Raw genomic sequence first — 19897 nt, forward strand, 5'->3', positions numbered from 1 at the left:
CTCCAGCACGGACTTTTGGGAAAGTAAAGAACTCTGGAAACAAAGGTCTGCCTGGCCTGGTATAGATTCCAGTCATTGAAGTAACCATTTAAATAAATAATATTCCATGGAAAAACTTACAGTATTTTGTGCTTTCAAATATCAGGGTGGAGTTACCTCTTGTAGGTTTCCTGCAGTTACCTGAGCCAGATGATGACCATTTTCATGATCAGTGGCCAGATTCTTTTTCCCTGTGTTAAAATTCACGTTGTTCCCCTATTGCTGAAGAGTGTGGAAGAATTAGAAATGATGGCTCCCTTTGAAGCTATGTCATTCCACGTAACTGTAAATGCTAAGACACTGTCATTTACGGAATGACCTTTTGGTCTTTGAATATTTAGACATCAATAAATGCCAAATGCCCAGATATGCTCACAGCACTATGAGGAAGGTAAGCAGGGTCAGCTAACACCCTCTCGCATGCCTTTGGCATGACAACCATTTCCACTTTTCTAACAGCTTTCTAATAGCAAAATGTATTTAGGAACAACAGTGGAATTTGTGTCATCATGACCAAATGATTACGGTGCAAACCCGAGATTCTTCTGGGGCCCAGCAGGTTTCTGGTCCCTATGGAAACGAAACCTCATACATTGTCCTCCACTCAGCTGGAGGACAAGGCCGGGAGGCCTTTGTGCTCAGTGAGATTTCTTCCACAACCTTCCCGCAACAGACCCCAGCGCTTCCTCCCAACGCCTTTCTAATTGAGATGCAAATGCATCTCCCTGGCTGATTACACTTCCCTTAAAGCAACTGACGAAGGCAGCTGTAACTGGAGTTTGCAGACCGTCCAACAAGTGATTTCAGCTGTCAGTATTTGCATGCTTGGCCTAGACCAGCCCACTGCCTACTGGTCTCAGAACTTCCTTTTTGGGCATCGGAGGGATTTTTTATTTATGTGTAAAATTTACACACATTACTAGTTAAAAAAAAAAAAAAACCACCCCTGCCCCAGCAACCTACTCCTAGGGCCTTGGATCTGAAATAACAAAAAACTCAGGGCTTTCTGGCCATTCCCCTCTCAGCCTTCACTGGGGCTGTCTGTCACTCCTTCCTGAAGGTCTAAGCTGTGGTGGCCACAGTAGGGGTCTCCATGTAAGTTTTCAGACCTTAACCGTCTTTGAGCTCATTCTTTCTCCCTAAATACTTATGTTTCTATGAAAACTGATTGCTGAATAGTCTTTATGCTGCTTTCACATCGCTCAAGAGTCTATTAATTTCAAAATACAAAGCCCTTCAATAACTTTTAGGGAGATATCTACACTCTATCAGTCCCTCATGTGCGAGGACGGAACCTAGGACTTACATGCTAAGGAAGTGCCCTACCACTGTGCTGGCTTGTCTTTTGTCAACTTGACAAAAGCTAGAATTATCTGGAGGGAGGGACTCTTATTAGAGGAGTTGCCTCCATAACATTCAGCGGTAAGGCATTCTCTTAGTGATTGATGGGGAGGGCCCGGCCCATTGTGGGTGGTTCCATTCTTGGGCTGGTGGTTCTAGGTTTTGTAGGAAAGCAGTCATTAGGACCAAGCCAGTAAGCAGCATCCCTCCATGGCCTCTGCATCAGCTCCTGCCTCCAGGTTCCTGCCATTTGGGTTTTTGTCCGGACTTCCTTCCACGATGAACAGTGATATGGAAGTGTGAGCCAACTAAACTCCTTTCTCCCCAACTTACTTTTGGGCAGTGGTGCTTCATCGCAGCAAAACCCTAAGACAACCACTGAGCTAAGTCTCCAGCTACAAAATTGTTTTGGACACAATAAAAGGAAACATCATTAACATAACCATCCAATAAGAGAAAATTTCATATAATATCTAGTTTTCCAAGAATGTTTTCCAACTTTTCAAAAGGCCCTTTATGCTGTTTTTAAGACGTGCTTCTGAGGTCAGCTCTTCCTACCAGGCACCAGGTATCGCAGGTGCTTTGAGTGTTTAGCACAGAGCTGAACTGTGTATCTTCAAAATGGAAAAGCAGGGCTTACAGGGTACAGCATATGCAGATGACAACACAGGCTGTGCATGGACCTACTTTTCATTGGAGACAACGAATGCTCCCAACTCTGGGAAAAAATGCAGTGTTGTAAAGTATTTGTTTTATCTGTTGATACTGTTTCCCACAATAAGTTTACCAAATGAACGTCTTATTTCTTGTCGCTGCCCTGTCCCCAGCCCCACCACCTTTACGCACATACACATAATGTACCAGGAGGTAACAGGGAGAGTGACAATAAGAAAAGGAAAACAAGGCCCACTCTGGGAACTTCACGGTACAGCTCTGAGCTGCATGCTTAATGCAGAGGTGGACTGATCTGGACTCATAAGTCAAGGGAGCAAAAGACTGTGTGGGTCAGATGGTGAGGAGGATGAGAATCTACACCACAGGAGAGACCCACGAGTAGCATGTGGGGTGAGGTGCAGCAAACTGACCCTGAGATCAGCAGAGTGGGAAGCAACATCCCCGCCCATGACAGCTTGCAGTGTGACAGGGTGATCCAGTCGAGACAGTGGCCGAGTTAGTGCCCGGCTCCTGTGCAGATTCCTCGGGCACAGCATCAGCCTGGTTTCTTACAGAGTATTCATTAGAATGCTTAGTGTTCTTGAGATTGGGTCTTTTTAACTGTCACTGTGCAACAAAAATAGCAAAATGGTTACTGTGTCTTCACAAAAATATCCCCTGCAACTAGGCGCTCCCTATAGGCTTCTGGGCAGCTTTGATCTTACGGAGCAGAATGGTATGGCAGAGTTTCTATACAAGGGTGAGGAGACACCTCCTACCCTTTACTTTAGTATTTTCTAGGTAAAAAGTCAACACTCCTGGCATGTAACCTCCAGCTGGGGTCTTTGAGTCTGCACACCTGAGCTTAGAACCCCTTATTGATGGGAATCAGACTGGTGGCACCACTTCCTGGACTTCCAGCCACACAAGGTCCTGCTTTATTTACTGTTGGGACCCGAACTCATGGGAGGAACCATGATGGTGGTGCTGGCACTGGGTCTCATGAGGTGGGGACTATGGTGGCTATAAGGACAGGTACCCTGTGAAGAGACCTAATAGGCTCAGATATTCTTATTCTTCAGAAGAAAGTGGTTTTTTTAATCTACATTTTGGGAGGATGAAGGGATGGTTCAGCAGTAAGAGTGCTTATTGCACATCCACGAGGAGCAGAGTTCATGCCTTAGCACTTGATACGAGCCAGGTATCCCACAAATGCCTAGAACCCTAGCTCTGAGGGATCCAATGTCCTCTTTTAGCCTCTAAGAAAACAGTTACTCACACATATGCATATATACTCACATAGACACATGCATACTCACATAAATTAATATTTAACTGGAAAGAAGCCTCAATGGTTAAAAGTACACACTGCTTTTACAGAGGGCCTAGGTTTGGTTCCCAGTACTGACTTGGGAACTTACTACAGTCGTAACTCCATGCCTTCTGACTTCTGCAGGCTCCTGGTATGCATGCATGCATATAGGCAAATCCTCCCCACCCCCAAAACAGTGGTTCTCAACGTTCCTAATGCTGAGACCGTTTTAATACAATTTCTCATGTTTTGGTGACATTTTTTGTTGCTGCTTCATAATTGTAATTTTGCTACTGTTATGAATCAAGATGAAAATATCTATGCTTTCCAATGGTCTTAGGTGGCCCCTGTGAAAGGGTTGTTCCATTCTCTAAAGGGGTCATGGCCACAGGTTGACAACCACTGACATAAAATATTCCCTTTTAAAAAAAGATCTACATTTTAAAAAATACAGTCTCCCTGTTTTTCACTGTGCTGACAATCTCCAGTTTTGTGTTTTGGTAACACAGGGAGGCCAAGTGCAGTTCAAACAAAGCCCATCTGTAGGCTGGATTCAGTGTGCAGGCAGCTGGTTTGCCAGTTCTGGGCTCTGACTGTTTGCATGACACTGAGCTAGAGCTGCTCTGTGGCTGCCTCTCCCCACTGGTCTCAGATCTGCAGATCGGCCCATTTACAACCTCCCAGGTCCTGGAGGTGATACCTTCTTGGTTTTAACAGCTTCCAGATAGCTGAGGCTGCATAATGACCACACTTCATCCAGATCTGCTCGGAGATGAGAGGCCCTTCTTCCAGTGTGGCCCCCAGAGCAGCACACTCCCTTTCGGATAGTAACACTTGAGGCTGCAGGAGCAGACAGTACCCTAACGCTTGTGGGTGGATCTTGTGCTTTTCTGCACCATGTCCTAGAAGTGCTACATGTGACATTCTCATCTCTCATCTCAACTCTGTGGTCACTCCACATCTCCAGTGCTGTTCAGGACGGCTCCTATCAATTCACAGCACCCAGTCCTGCCCCGACACAGCTGGTTACCCAGGCCACTCCTTTCTGGTCTGTCTGGGCCCAAGGGATCATCTGCTGAGACAGCCCTGGTTTCTGACCTTTGCCTGGGATTACTTTACCCATTTGGGGATGATAGTTGTAGAACTCTGCTAAGTCATGAATACAATTGTTACGTGGAAGATGAGTAGGAAGACATACAGACAGTGTACGTCTGTACGTAGCGCAGTGTAGCTTCAGGATTGAAGCGCTGCAGCTCTGGCCACAGGGAAGCCATCCGTCGCTCAGGGTCCCACAGCTCTCGCTCCTATCTTCCAGGTGATCAAGATACTTTGTCAAAGTTAAGATTTGTATTTGTAAGCTTCTAGGCTCTGAAAAAAAAAATGTGTTTGTGACACCCTTACTCTTTGAGAACATGTTCCTTTCTTAAGTTTCAGGGTCCTTTTTTTAATGATTTAGCTTTACAGATTTATAAGGGATCCAAGCAAAATTTCAAAATGCAGCCTTTAATCCTATTTGTAAATAAGGGAATCTTTTTCTTGTTTACAGTTTTCAGTTTTATCTTTTATTCGGCATGACTGCGCGCGCGCGCGCGTGCGCGTGTGTGTGTGTGTGTGTGCGCGCGCGTGTGTGTGGGTGCGTGCATGCGGTGTGTTTGTGTGTGTATGTGTGTGTGTTTGTGTGTGCTCATGTGAGCACAAGCACCTGTACACAGAAGCGTCTCTTACAGCTCTGAGCTCTGATGCATTATCTGCTCTGTGTAAGGGCAGAAATGGGTGGCTCTGAATAGGGACTTTACTTGCAGGGGCCAATCTCCATTCTTTTTATTGTACTCTCTGTGCCATGACAGCTCCAGAAGCTGGGGACTCTGGGGACATTATTATGAGTGCTGATCTTTAAAGCACTTGGAGCGCTTCCTTTAATCTTTTTTTCCCATCTTTATTAAATTGGGTATTTCTTATTTACAACTTCCTTTAATCTTAATGTACAGATTTTAAACACAAATTTATCATAAACCAAGTGCCTGGGCAACTACTACGGTTGTTTTTTCATGCCTGCCTCTTTTCCTAACTTAAAATTTATAATGTAAAGATCTCATTATTAGGAATCATTATTCGGAATCTTTCACCCCTGAGAAAATGTAGCGCTTGGCCTCTCAACCTTAGTTTTTGCGCCGTGCTTCCCACATGTCTAGAGTACAGTTCTATTTCTACTTTTCTCCCACCCACACACAAACTCTAGCACAAACCCACTATTCTCTGCAACACTCAGGATCACAACACATTCAAGTTGTGAAGACGTGAAGTGTAGGTGCTGCATTTTGTGTTTTGCTTCTTGTTTCCTGAGCGATGAGACTGGCTGCCAGGCAAGACCGCGGTACATATTTGTTGAATAGTAGAGCGCATCAGTCAATTCTGTGCAGTAGAGACAGCCAGTGCACGGTGTTGTGGTAGACTGTTAAGGCCCCCATCCCTCCAGTGTCACCCATGCCTTCCAGCTGCAGCCTTTGCCTGCCATTCAGTCTGTTTAAATTTAGTTCCCTCCCATTAATTTCCCATCCATAAGTATGCAATCCCACCCCGAAGTGTCTTCCTTCTTTTTGGAAACTACCTACTATGTTTTGGTTTTTCCCTTTTTGGGAACTCAGTTTTCAGTCCTCTTACACCCAATTTTCTCCCATCTATATACAAACTCCAGTACAAACCCACCATGATCAGCAAAGACCTGAGACTATTGGCCCCAGTGATGGATGACGTCAACTACTAGTATATGACTTGCTCAGCCAGTTCGCTGAAAGAAACGCTTCCTCTCTCCCCTCTGGCTTCCCTTTTCTTATGTCTCTATGGCTACAAAACCTATTCCTTCCTGTTCCACAGAACGCTATCTATGGTTATGCACTGAATCAGCCCAATGCCTGCAGAGGTTCAGACCTGTTCCCTTGCCACTGCTACAGAGCAGGCCCTGTTCTCTCCCAGACAGAACTCCTTCCAGGGCTCTGCGCAGGCTCTCACTGTCCTCGCTGTGTGCCTGTTCCCGTATGTGCATATCCTACACTCTGCCATATGGAAGCATCTGTTATTCTCATACGTAATGGGCTTTCATAGCCTGGTCCATGAGCAAACAGTGTCCTCTCTCCCTTGGAATATCTTATTCATATTTATATTCCTAGTGGTTAGGATGGTGCCTGGCACATGGCAGGAAAGCTGCAAATGCTGACACGTGCATAATTGGTTGTGCATGGTGAAATAAAACACATGGTATGGTTTGATTTCCTTTCTACAGCATGGGGAGATGGGCAGAAGAAATCAAAGGTCTGTCCAGGAAGAAGAGCTCAGGATCCCAGTGGAGAAGAAAGAGCTTGAGTTGTTACTACTTTAAAGAGAAGGGTCATTTTTGAAGCTGTGTAAATTAGGAGCAGAATCTAGCGATGCTATTAAACTCACATATCTGAGAGAGAAGCTCTAGTATTACCATATGTTCATGTACCTGTTAGCTAACAATGAGAGCTAATTTCACTTGTGACAGAACAAGGCATAAAACTTTTTCTTAGGCACACAGGATCTCTCCTTCAAACACAGATAGTTCCAGAGAGGAGATGGCAAGTGAATCTGAGACTATTGTTCTATTGAAGTGGACATTTATTCTAGAAAGCCACCATCTGCTTGATTTGGGGTGAACTCCTCCTAATGGGCATGTTGCATATGGCAAGGGAACCTTTTCCCTGAAACAAGTTATCTGAGGAGGAGAATGAAAGCCCTTGGCTCAAATGGTTGTAGAAACTTCTATCAGCAGACCTCAGTTTCAGTTTGGAATGTTTAGTTGGCTTGGGAACTGTAAACATAACATGTGGCCCGCTTCCCACTTACTGCGCTCTAGGCATAGAACAGGCCCTGCTTGCCCGTGAGCGATAGAGGAGGCAGATGGTAGGTGTGTTGGCTCTCACTATTCAGCAGTGCAGTGGCCACGGGACGGAGGCACGCTTGACAGATTTGATTCAGCCCACTGTGGAGGTTACAGGAAGGCCCACAAGGCACAAAAGGGCTGGGCTGAACCGTTAGAGGGTGCTTTCCGTACAGGGTACTACTGTGGTCACATTATTTTTTTTTAAATTATGGGAGACAACGATATTTTTCAGTCTTCTATGTGCCTCTGCCACACAGTTCCAACTTTGATCATTAGCCAAGAGAACTGCACACAAGAACTCCTTTGATATTGACCCGAAGCTAGATTTACTGCTAAACAAAACAAAACAAAACAAAACAAAAAGCCCCCGAAGACAAATTCTTCGGGCAGTACTTCCAATCCTCAGTTAATCAGAAGTGCATTAAAAAAATTACAGAGTCAGACTGATACTTAACCATTCACATTTTTACCTTTAGTTAAAATTTCCATGAAATTGGATTCCAATCAAGTTTTTCTATGAAAGTAAAATATCAATCAGCTGGGGAGAGAATAGAGAGGCAGAAGTAACTAAATGAGTTCACTGGCTCTCTGCTTTGGGTATCATCAGGCTCAACATGGGCCAGCATTCAGTCACTACACAAATAAGCGAGTCCCCCCATGTAAAGGGTTTACAAAGGTCTGAACAGCATGACTGCTGTTCATAGAATGGCCTAGAAAGCGTATGACACTGATATGAACTGAGTAGCTTATCAATGTTCTAGTTCACAATTTTAATCTAAATATTAGAAGCAAAACAAAGTCACAGGGTGGTTATATAAAAAGGTCTGGCTGACAAGGAAAATTTTTGTTATTGTTCAGCTAGGTTCAAGGGAGCAGGTAGCAGAAACTCTTCCTGTGAAATTTAGTCTAGAAGTTTTCTTCTAGGGCAGCACACACAGGCTGCCTCCTTCCTAACAAGTCTGGGTTCATACCAATACAGCTTTGCCAAGGGGTACACTGCCAGGCTTTAGGGGAAAAACCCAAAAAACCAAAAACATCTATCAATGCCTGACATTTGGAGCCAAAGTTCCTCAACATGTCTGGGGATTTCAGGATGGGTTACAGGCAAGGCTTCAGGGCCACATGGTCAGAACAGCTGGCCTGTTTCCTCGGGGACTGAGATTTCATTAAAATTGAGAGGTGACACTCTTCTCTTCTACCAAAGCATAACTTACAAGGAATGCAGAAAGAAAGCAGCAGTGAATGACCACAGAGCCATGAGCAACCACAGGACCCTACCAAACCCTCTCTTAGCTGTGTTTCCCCCTTGAAGTATGGATCATGTGCTCTGCAAACTGCCACAGCAGGAAAGGGATTACAGCGCAACCCAGGTTTCTCTTCCTATCACTTATTCCTTGCCCAACAAAGTAACAACAGAGAGGACTGCCAAAACACACATACAGGAAGAACAAGATATATACAGATGAAATGGTTCTGTGCAGTTTTTTTTTTTTTACTAAGAATGAAACATATGTGCACACATGAGCTATGGTATATGAAGGGCAAAAGTCTATTGATTCCAGACGATGAGTTGAAAGCTAATAGATTTGCTATCAAATTAGTATTACATAATTTAGAATGTTGACAATCACTGCAGACAATTTAGAACTGAACACTCCTTACCATGAGTGATGGTGAGCACAAACGGAAGAACACTTTAAACTGGAGGGCGGCAGGAAAATGGAGAGTGCGCATGCTTCAGGAACTTCCTCCTCTCTTAAAAGGAGCAACACGTGCTCATTCCCCACTGCTCAGATTAAAGCCCTGACACTTCTTATCCAATGCACCGCTGTCTCTTCAGCCCTCAGGGGTCTGCACAGGCTTGTAGGATGTGGTGGCCCCTACACTCCTTGCCTATCCACTGTCTGTCGGGCTGCCCTGGCTGCATCCTCTAGCGTGTTGTTCTAAGATGAGAACCTGAGAAGCCTCTTTTGGGGATCACCTAGAATGCCATTCCCACCACAGCTGACTGTTGGGTTCATCGCAGGCACCCTGATGGACCTTAACATGTATAAGATGAACATAAAATACAATGTGCACCTCTCCAAAGCACCTGATCTTGGGAATCCATGCTCCTAAAGACAGTTTCCTTCTAATTCTCCAGTCTCTGCCCAAACATGTTCTCCTAAGAGAGGGCCCCTCTTATCCTGACTCTTGTTCACCCTAACTCTCAGTTTCCCTTGTTCACTGAAGAGAGGGGAACCAGTTAGCCCGTGCACTCCTTAGTTATTATCTCTGAACAAGGACTGGGCTCCTGGATCCCTAATGTGCGCTGGGAGCCCCAGCTTCTAACACTGGACTTGGCAGACGGTGCATAGGAAATGTTTGTTGGGTAAATGAATAAATGCAATTAGTACTCATAATTAGGGCTGGTTAGAGTATTTAGTGTTTTTCAAAATTCAAATATCAGACTTATGTCAATGAAGCAGCAAATTCCCAGACATCAGCTATGACACCGAAGTTCACGGGTTCCCCAAAGCGCACTGTGGACGTCAATGTTCTAGTGAACATTAAGGGAGCTGTAAACAGTAAGGCTATTAATAGCTGACACAGGCACATGTATACAGTTGAAAAGCTCAGTGAAGACCTTTAAAGTACAAAAATCGCCCCACTCTCCCTCCCATTTCTTCATTCTTATTAGAGTCCTTATTTCTCACCAGAATATTAGCAGTTCTCCAGATAGAAATCGTCTAAATGAGCATGAGGAATTTCTCATAAGTTTTTCTATCTGGATTAAAAAACTGACGGGGCTGGAGAGATGGCTCAGGGATTAAGAGCACTGACTGCTCTTCCAGAGGTCCTGAGTTCAATTCCCAGCAATCACATGGTGGCTCATAACCATCTATAAAGGGCTCCTGTATTTATATAAATAAAAAAATATATTAAAAAACTGAGCATATATCTGATTTACTATTTTAGATCATTTATTTGATTAACACAAGTAAATTAAAGAAAATATAAAAAATATTTAAAGCTTGATAATGATCAATATAACCGGCTTGGTTATTTATTGTTTTTTCTCCTTTTTATACTAAGTTGTCCTCTAAGATGTCAAATTGTCCATTTTAAGAGCTATTTTAGGGTTGTGGCACCTCCAATCCTGATGTGATTTCCTTGAGACTTTAAAGGAGATTCTGATCATTATCTTTTCAACTTTTAAAAACACTCTTTTTTTGTGAATCGGACTGCTCCAACGGTACCTCTCGTTAGTGCTCAGAAATATGACAAAGCATTTATTTTGTGATGTGCTTGATAAGTGGATGACATGATAAAAAGAAAAAAATCACAGTGGAGTGCTACAAAATAGAATTTTCTTGTTTTCCAAGGACTTTTGTTGCCTAGATCCTTGACCGACAGGTATCTAGCTCATCCCAGCTCCTAAGTGCACTGACAGGCCATTGTTGGACAGGCCTTCTCGTTCGTTGCTATGAAGCTCTTCTAAGTTGCAGCTTATGTGAAATTCCTTGCTGGAGGCAGAACCAAGAGCAGCTATAGATTACATCTGGAGTGTTCTGGAAGCCTCTGCAGAGAATGCTGCCTCCAAACCCTCCCCACTAGCCGGGACAAAGCAGGAGAGTGTGCTGGAGGGAATAATACAGCTGGCCCCGGGGGAGGGACCAGATGGGACCTAATAGCTCCTTTCTACTACTAATTTCTATGATAATTTTAAGTTGCCACATGGCATATGTATTTTTTTTTAAATCCAAAGGCAGGATATTAGTCAAGAAATGACCACTATTTTAATGAAAGGTATTTTTCACAAACTGTATCTCTTTACATGTTATTTCTCACTCACCGTCCACACATGGTAATGCAACACTTACAATCAGGCAGGGAGAAGTCTATGGAGAAAGGTCAAATGGAATGTGTTTTTAATAATTATCGATATCAATTAGAAACAAAGATTCTAAGTATTATTAGCATGTTAGATGGCTTTGGTTTCATGAAGTTGCTCATCCTAATTTCTTTTTCTTTTTTATAGTTAGAGAGAGATGGATTTAAGGATTATATATGCCAATTAGTGCTTGGGAGAAAACCGAGACACATGAAATGACCCCCTCTCCTCTCAGTCAGGTACGGTCACCCCTTCTCCATCCTTCTGAACTCTGCGCATCGTTCAGGTGCTGAGTGCAGTTTTGGGTTTATTAGTCATTTCCGTTGCTTCTGCTTTCTGGTGCTCTGAATGAGATTTTCAACACCTTGCTATATATCCCTCTTTCCGCAAAGTGAAATGTGACTCTGGATAAAGACTGAACCTGGGAAAAATCCCGAGAAGCCACGAGCTTGAGCCTCATGGCAGTTGCAGCCTTTGAGACTTGGGGACAAACTAGGAAAACCAACTCTATATTCCATGCAGCCCAGAATCTATTTCATAGAAATCAACACACAGTACTGCAGCCTGGGCCTGAAGCCCACTTACCTCTCCTGAAAGCTTGCCAGGAATCTCCCCCTGGGGAGGGTTAATAAGTTACATATTTACAGCAAAAAGATACAAGCTCTGATAGAGTGGGATGAGGCACTTCACCGCTCTGCTGGCATTGATGCACGTGGCACAGATAAGGCTTGGCAGCAGCTTCCCACTCACGATCGCTCCATCGAACAGAGGCCCAAAGAATGGAACCTGAGGATCCAAAACAGAAAAACTATGCTCAAACCCAGCAGGAGTTAAGGCAGAGATAAGAGAACGTGCTCGATGTGGAAGACTAGGGATGAATGCATAGGCTGCCATCCAGACAGACAAACCTTGTCAGAGCAAGTTGAGGGCTTTCAAGTCAAAGAGCACAGGATTGCTCTACCAGGCTCTTCCACTTTCTGTAAGGCCTTTTGAATGGCAAATTATCAAGTGCCTCCCCATTGCCCTAGGCTGCCGTTCACAGAAGTGGCGTTATTCTTTCAACATGCCTATGCCATGGTACGATGCACGGTACACAGATGGTACACACATTATCTTCCTTTCTACTTTTAAGAGAGGCTTGGCTTTCTTTTGCTAGATCCATTTCTACCATGTGGGCAAACCATAGTGTTCATAGGTGTCATTTTCTCCTTCTTTCCCCTTTATTAGAATTTCATTCTTTAACATGGAGATTGTAAACTCTGGGAGACTTGGAACTGGAGCTGGTTAGTAACTCTTCTTATACATCTACAATTTCTCTTGATTTTTATTAATTTACCTAATATTTAGTACATGATGGACCTTTTATTCTAACCTATTCCCTAAAGGGATAAGAATCTCTGCTATAACCTAACTCAAATATATAGTATATGATGTATAAAACAGAAGATAATACAGAGAAGAACAAAGGACTTTTGGGGGACACATATCTCCAATTATATCGAAATGGGAGGGAAGGCTTTAAGCAGGATGCTTCATTAAAAGTCTATAGGGGATGGAAGAATGAATAAGCTGTGAGGACAATGGGTGGAAGAACATTCCAGGAAGAATAACGACAATCCAGACTGTGATCGGAATGGGATTCATGTGTTTAAGCAAAGGCAGGAGAGCCACAGTTGCCACAGCCAAGTCAGTAGAAGGAAGTCCAGGAGGGAGAGATGTCAGGTAGGGAACTGTTAAGAACTCTCAGTTTTAGCTAAGGAAGACTGAAGCCTTCAACAGGGCTTTGGGGAAGTGGAGAATCCATCTAACCTACATTTGTGTGTATGTGGTATGTTTGAGGATGTAGTGGATGTAGGTACATATGCACATGTCTGTATATGCAGGTAGAGGAGTCTGTATATGCAGGTAGAGGAGTCTGTATATGCAGGTAGAGGAGTCTGTATATGCAGGTAGAGGAGACCAGAGCTCAAAATACTGGTTGTCTTGCTTAGTCACTCTCCACCTCGTTCTGAGGAGACAGGGTTTCTCACTGAACATGGAGCTCACTCAGCATCAACAACCACAGTGATTCAGGCCCAAAAACCTGGGAGGCCAAGGTGGAGGATCTCTCTCTCTCTCTCTCTCTCTCTCTCTCTCTCTCTCTCTCTCTCTCTCTCTCTCCACCTAACAAGAACTGTGTACAGTAAATGTACTTAAAACTACCAAAGAGTGGTAACATAAATTTACAAAAACCTGAAAAATTTTAAAGTACAATCTTCATGGGCTGGAAGTTTTTACACTGTGAAGTTGTCAATTCTTCTGAAATCAAAATTTAGATTCTAACAAAAACTCAACTAAAATTCTAGTTTTAAAAGTAGACAGATATTAGGTACTTTTAAATTCATACAGAAATGAAAAGATAGAAATTAGCTATGCCAATAATGAGATGATTTATATTACCTGACTTCAAGGAATAAATATAAAATTACAGTAATTATGATATTAAAACATTAATATTCGGATAGATAAATTGGCAGGCGAAAATATACAGCCTGAGAATAGAAGCATACATTACCACCACTGTTCCACAGTAAGACAGGACACTTATGGGGAAAAGGAAGTTTGTTTCGATAAAGACTCTGGAACAAAGAAATGAACCCTGCTCTCCACTTCATCACACAAGTATCTGAGCTGGGTTACAGACAGGAATATTAACACTAATTCTACAAAAGAGCCTAGAAGATGGCTCAGTAGGGAAGGGCACGTGCTATCTTGACTGGTGGCCAGGGTTGATTTCCAAAGCACACTGCAGAGGGCTGAACTGATTTCTATAATGTTTTCCCCTCCCCTCCATGAGTGTGCAGTGACATGTGCTAGAATAATAAAACATCATGACCAAGCTGGATATATCCCAAGAAGATATGCGCAAGTTTCCATTAAAAAATGAGGAAAGCTGCTCATTTCAGAAGATGGCTTTAAAATATTGGTTTTGGGCTGGAGAGATGGCTCAGTGGTTAAGAGCACTAACTGCTCTTCCAGAGGTCTTGAGTTCAAATCTCAGCAACCACATGGTGGCTTGCAACCATATATATATAATAAATCTTTAAAAAATGGTCTTTCTGGACCTGGTCTAGCAGGAGGCGCCATCATGGGTGTTGACATTCGCCACAACAAGGACCGAAAGGTTCGGCGCAAGGAACCTAAGAGCCAGGACATCTACCTGCAGCTGCCAGTCAAGCTGTACAGGTTTCTGGCCAGACAGACCAACTCTACCTTCAGTCAGGTTGTGCTGAAAAGGTTATTTATGAGCCGCACTAACTGGCCACCTCTGTCCCTGTGCCGAATGATCCGAAAGATGAAGCTTCCTGGTCGGGAGAACAAAACCGCTGTGGTTGTGGGACGGTCACAGATGATGTGCGGATTCTAGAAGTGCCCAAGCAGAAGGTGTGTGCACTGAGGGTGAGCAGCTGGGCCAGAAGTCGGATCCTCAAGGCTGGGGGCGGGGGAGTGGGTAAGATCCTGACCTTCGACAAGCTGGCCCTGGGGTCTCCCAAGGGCAGGGGCACTGTGCTCCTGTCTGGTCCTCAGAAGGGCTGAGAGGTGACGCTTTGGCAAGGCCCCAGGACCTCCATAGAGCCACTCCAAACCCTATGTCCGTCCCAAGGGCTGGAAGTTTGAGCGTGCCAGAGGCTGAAGGCCGGCCGAGTCTACAAAAATTAACCCTGGCTCTTACTGGTAACAAAAAAGCTTTGGATGTTGAAAAAGAAAGTTAAAAAATAAAATAAGTGTTTCATTAAATTCAAAATCTATTTACAAAAAATTCTTAGCTATCAAATAAAAGAACTCACTGAACATACTTGTTGGGCATTTGAGTATCGCTCTTGTGGCCTGCTGCTACTGTATTGTTTCCTGTCTTATAGTTGTGCTCTAAATAAAGTTTCCTTGATACTTTGTAGGACAAACACAAAACAAAACAAAGCAAAAATAAAGAAAGTCCACTAAACATCTAGTGAACTATGGCAATAGTGAGGCACTGAAAGCTTGATACCCGAGAATGAATGAGAGAACACTGTCATTAGTGAGTTTTGCCAGGATATGAAAGAAAGGAAGGAGGTTTGTTGTAAGTTGGAAGGAAAGAAGTGAAAGTGTCCTTACTTCAACTATTATATCATATAATATAATTATAATAAAGAGTCCATGGGAATGGTCAGAACTAGAAGTCAATAGATATAGAATGAGCTCACAAACTTATTTTTCTATCCTCAGCAACAATTGTCCAGAAAAGAAAGTGACAGCATTTATTATTATTATTATTATTATTATTATTATTATTATTATTATTATTGTTGTTGTTGTTGTTAAATTGTCACAAAATATGAACTCCGGAGGAATAGGTCTTATAAGGAAAATAGAACAAAAGCCACACAAAACCTTCAGAGAAGTAGTCTGAGTTTAGATAGATCTCTCTGCATATCTTCTACTGTATCTGACAAGAGGGCTCAATGGTACTGTCATTTCCTCTCATAACTCATGGATTCAATGCAGTGCGTAGTTTAGGCTGAAGAGCGGGCTCCGCAGAGCAGCTATTCAGCAGTGAAACAGGCTAAGGGAAGTAAAGGATTCCCTAGGCAGGGTGGGGCAGGGGTTTGCCTTACTTGTGGGAAGCATGTTCTAAGCTGCAGCATGAGAGGAGACAGATGCATGTCACACAGGATCCGCAGGGCCCAGGGAGGAGTCGCACCCTCTGATGCTGTACGTTGATCACTGACAACTCATTTATGGAGCTTCTTGAGACGTATGACCCTGGTGGTGATGCTGACTTGTGAGATGTGGCATATCCCAGGCACCAATGACCCTATGATGGTGGTGTTTTTGTTTTGTTTGGTTAGTAAAAAACTGAAGTCTAGATCTAGATCTAAGGAGGAATGCAGGGCCTTTCACTTTACTATTGTTCTCCTGTTCCTCCGATGCTAATCTCTACTTCAGAACCTGGATTCAAATCTTTCATCCATTCAAACTTTCTGAACAATTCCCGAGTGCCTTATCCTAGTGTTGACCAAAGCCATGGCTGTTAACAGAGTGGCTTTCCTAACCAGTCAGCTGCGAGTTAGAAAATACCCATGGAGCTCCTGACATGTCTTTCTAAATGAAACCCAGCACTGGCTGAGAAGCACACACCTAGAAAGTACAGGTCAAACTAATTTATACTCATCAGGCTGGGGTGCAGAGCAGGACAGATTTATATCCAAATTCTCATTTGGCCAGCAGAAACACAAGGGTGACATTTTGCTAAGGAGTAGTGACCCCAACGTTCACAGTACCTGTTACCACCATCAACCACACCAGACTGTGAGTGTATCCAGCTGCTAGGGGAAGGCCACTCTTTGGGACAAAACTCCAGTTGATACATAAGAACTGATCTCCCACAGACTCTGTTGAGAAATTCTGATGCTCCAAACAAAGCATCTGCAGAGGTGGGCAAATGCTGCACAGACAACTCTGGGTTTTAGACTCAGACTATTGCTGTGTATGAGCTTACTAAAATCACTCCATGCTGAAAAATTCCTCCTTCTCTGGTTGGCTAGTTAGACAGGTATTGCACTCATAACAAATGCATGGCCATGATTTTGTGTCTGGCCGTTTGGCACTGACTTTATCGTGTAAGAAGACAGTAATGTAATGCAAAGGTCTAGTATTTGAGTTTCTGTGGAACTCCTCATGTTTGTCTTTCCAGTGGATACAGGATGGGTACTTGGAAGCACACAAATATGAAAAGGCCTCCAACAGTATGCATCTACTACATAAGAGGATGCAGACATAATTTTTAGGTGGTCCTTAAAAGTTAGATAGCTAGAGACCAAAATGGCAAAGTCAGATAGAGAATTCATGCTTTCATAGTAGAGAATACCTGCTTACAGCACAGAACTGTAATGAAAAGGTCTGAGAGGTTAAGAGCCATTCTGTAACAGGTACGATCATCATGAAGAGGTAACCGTTTGAAACGATCAGTACAACTGTGAATTAGGAGATAACTTTAGATTTAGAGAGACTATGAAAAGCTTTTGTCTGTGTGGGGTAAGGGGTGCGTAGCAAGCTGTCAGTGGTTTGAGCAAATCAATACAGCTTTTCCCGTAAATCATTGTGAAGGCTAACTCTCTACTCCCCCCAAAAGAGGTTTCACAGGTGCTCTAAAGGAGAATTGCTTCATCTAGACTTAAACAGAACTTTTCAGGGATTGACTAAAACTAACATGCTTTTCCATATTTCTCAAGCCTTCTGAGCAAACCTAAAACAAAAAGTTAATAATGAACAATGATGAAAGAATCATACATCTTTGGGAATAAAGAAGCCTCAATAAGAAAGGCCAGAAAGGATGAAGTAACTTCTAGGTAAAGCAGAGACCATACAGACCAGAGGCTTCTCCTACTCCAGGAATACGCAAGGGTAGGACACTGTCTGGGGCTTCTTGGTAAAGTTGGAACTCACAAGTACCTCTCTATCTCTGAGAGCTACAATGTCTGGTCACAGCTTTCTCCTTGGGGAATTCCGCAATCCCACAGGAATTATGAACGGAAAGGGAATATTTACACTTCTGCTTTTAAGCCTGAGATACTGAAGTGAGGGATAGGTAAATCAATTAAAATCTAGTATTAGAAGATGCCTTTCCTGATGGAAACAAAAACAATACAAAGATCTGTGAAAAGGAAACACGTTACATTTGAAGCACTTTTCTCGTGCTCTGTGGTTCAGGATATGGCAAGGGAGAAGAGAGGTGTCTTTAGGAGTGTACAGCTCTCTTTAAGGGAAACACTCTTAAGGACTGGGCTGCACAGTAAACGGCTCACTGAATTTGTGCTAGTTTCCTGAAAGATGAGAAAGAGCAGATTTAACTATTTTGCAGAGCCTGAGGGTCTTAGGCACAGTAAATAATTTCCAAGTAATGACTAAGCCCTGTTGGGAAACAACATGGCAACTCGATGAATGTCTTAGAAGTAAGCCGATTACTTAATTTGTTCCACATACATAATTAGTCTATGTTTTAATTAGTTACAAGATTATATTAACCACAGACAAGGGGTTCTAATAGCTTAGGAACATCTGACTTGATAAGGAGTTAAATGGCTCTGGCTGATTGTTCTGACTTAGAGCTGTAATGTAGAGTGTGTCATTTCCCCAACTCTTCTATATCCCCATTTTTACAGAACTCAATGAAGCCTGGAGTGACTTGCTGCTTTTCTTAAGGTCATCAAAATCAGAATATTATTCTAGACTCCATTGTGACCTAGGAAGCTCTGCGTGGCAGCCTGCCAGCTCTTTTCTTGCTTCTCTGACGATGGCCACACAGGATGCCCTTTCTTCACTCTCGAAAGTCAGGTCAACCTCAGGACTTTGCCCTCTCTGCCTCCTACTTGATGAGGGTTGGAATCTGCTCCACTGGGTCTCAGCTCAATTATGATGACACAGGGAGCCTCTCCTAGGCAATTTTCCCTTTATCTCTGATCACTTTTATTGCTCTGAAGTTGACTGACATTGTTAGCTTACCTTTCTTCTGATTAGTGGTCTAGCCTTCATTAGCCTTTCTTTAAAGGCTTTTGGTAGGTTGGTAGGTGACTTACTGTTGGGCATTATTTCCTTTTTTTTTTTTTTTATGCACTTGGACAGTGCTTGTATTTTGTTTCTACGGCTAAGATTGAACCTACAGCTTTGTACTCTATGACTGATCTACACTTCCAACCTGTCTTACTTTTTAACTCATATATTTAGAATACTGATTATGAAAGGAAATTATCAACAGTGTTGTATTAATATGTGTCATGTTCTTTTCTTTTTTTCTTTCCCTTTTTTTAGTCTTCAATTTCTCAGGTTTTATCTGAGTATTTTAATGATTCTATTTTTCTTCTCATTTATCATATCAATTACAATTCATATTTTAAACACTTTTTTAGAGGTTACCCCAGGTTTTAAATACTTATACAACTAGCTGAAATGCTCCCTTCTCAGGTAGTACAGGGACCACTCCCAATCCCTGGGCTCCATCCTTACATCACTGCCACTATCTCTTTCTTAGAATTACTGTTGCTATTATTCTGAGGAACATACTGTTAGGCAATTTCATTTTACCTTCACATATTCCTTCTCTAAAGCTCTTCTTTTTGTATGGAGATGCCATGTATCTTCTTGTGTGTGCAGTGGTGTTTGGGTGTGTGCACATGTACAGGTGTGAAGGCCAGAGGCCCATGTATGTCATCACCACTCATTTTTCATGGTATTTTTTGAAACAGGGTCTCTCACAGAACCTGCAGCTCACAGACTCAGTTATGTTGGTTACCCAGTGAGCACCAGAGACCCTCCTGTCTCTATCTCCCTGAACTTAGGTCCCCATGCTTATATCCCAAGTACTCTGCTGACAAAGAGCCCCCATTTTCTTCTTCCATTTGAAGAATTTAACATTTAATGCAAGATAAGCTATGGGCCACAATTTCCCCCAAACACTGTTACAGTTTGGTTGAGGAACTCTATACTTTTGAAGGATCACGGATCATTTCCACAGATGGAGAATTCTGGGTAGTATTTTCTTTCATCACTCTGAGTGTACAACTTGTCTCTTATTGATAACATGGTTTCTGAAGAGAAATCCTATGTGATGTTACTGTCTGTGTCTCTGAGTTGTCTGTTTCCCCGGGAGTTCTTTCGAGACTTCCTGTTGGTTTTTTGGCTTATGCCCAGACTACTTTGGGATTTATCTGAACTAAGAAGCCTCTGTATCTCTCATCTTACTGTTTCCTGTGCTTTGTGA

The 19897-nt window shown here is 42.9% G+C and overlaps 1 protein-coding gene and 1 pseudogene across 1 annotated transcript in view; one reads left to right on the forward strand and one right to left on the reverse strand.

The window, feature by feature from the left end:
• Positions 1 to 19897, reverse strand: part of Ralgapa2 (Ral GTPase activating protein catalytic subunit alpha 2) — a 270387-nt gene that overhangs the window by 56830 nt on the left and 193660 nt on the right. Inside the window, exon 38 of the mRNA XM_032904353.1 lies at positions 11780 to 11907. Within this exon, the coding sequence (XP_032760244.1) occupies positions 11780 to 11907 (128 nt within the window). The remainder of the gene's footprint in view (positions 1 to 11779; positions 11908 to 19897) is intronic.
• Positions 14233 to 14794, forward strand: LOC116902063 (annotated as a pseudogene).

This window comes from Rattus rattus, chromosome 5, assembly GCF_011064425.1.
Source record: "Rattus rattus isolate New Zealand chromosome 5, Rrattus_CSIRO_v1, whole genome shotgun sequence".
NCBI classification, from domain to species: domain Eukaryota; kingdom Metazoa; phylum Chordata; class Mammalia; order Rodentia; family Muridae; genus Rattus; species Rattus rattus.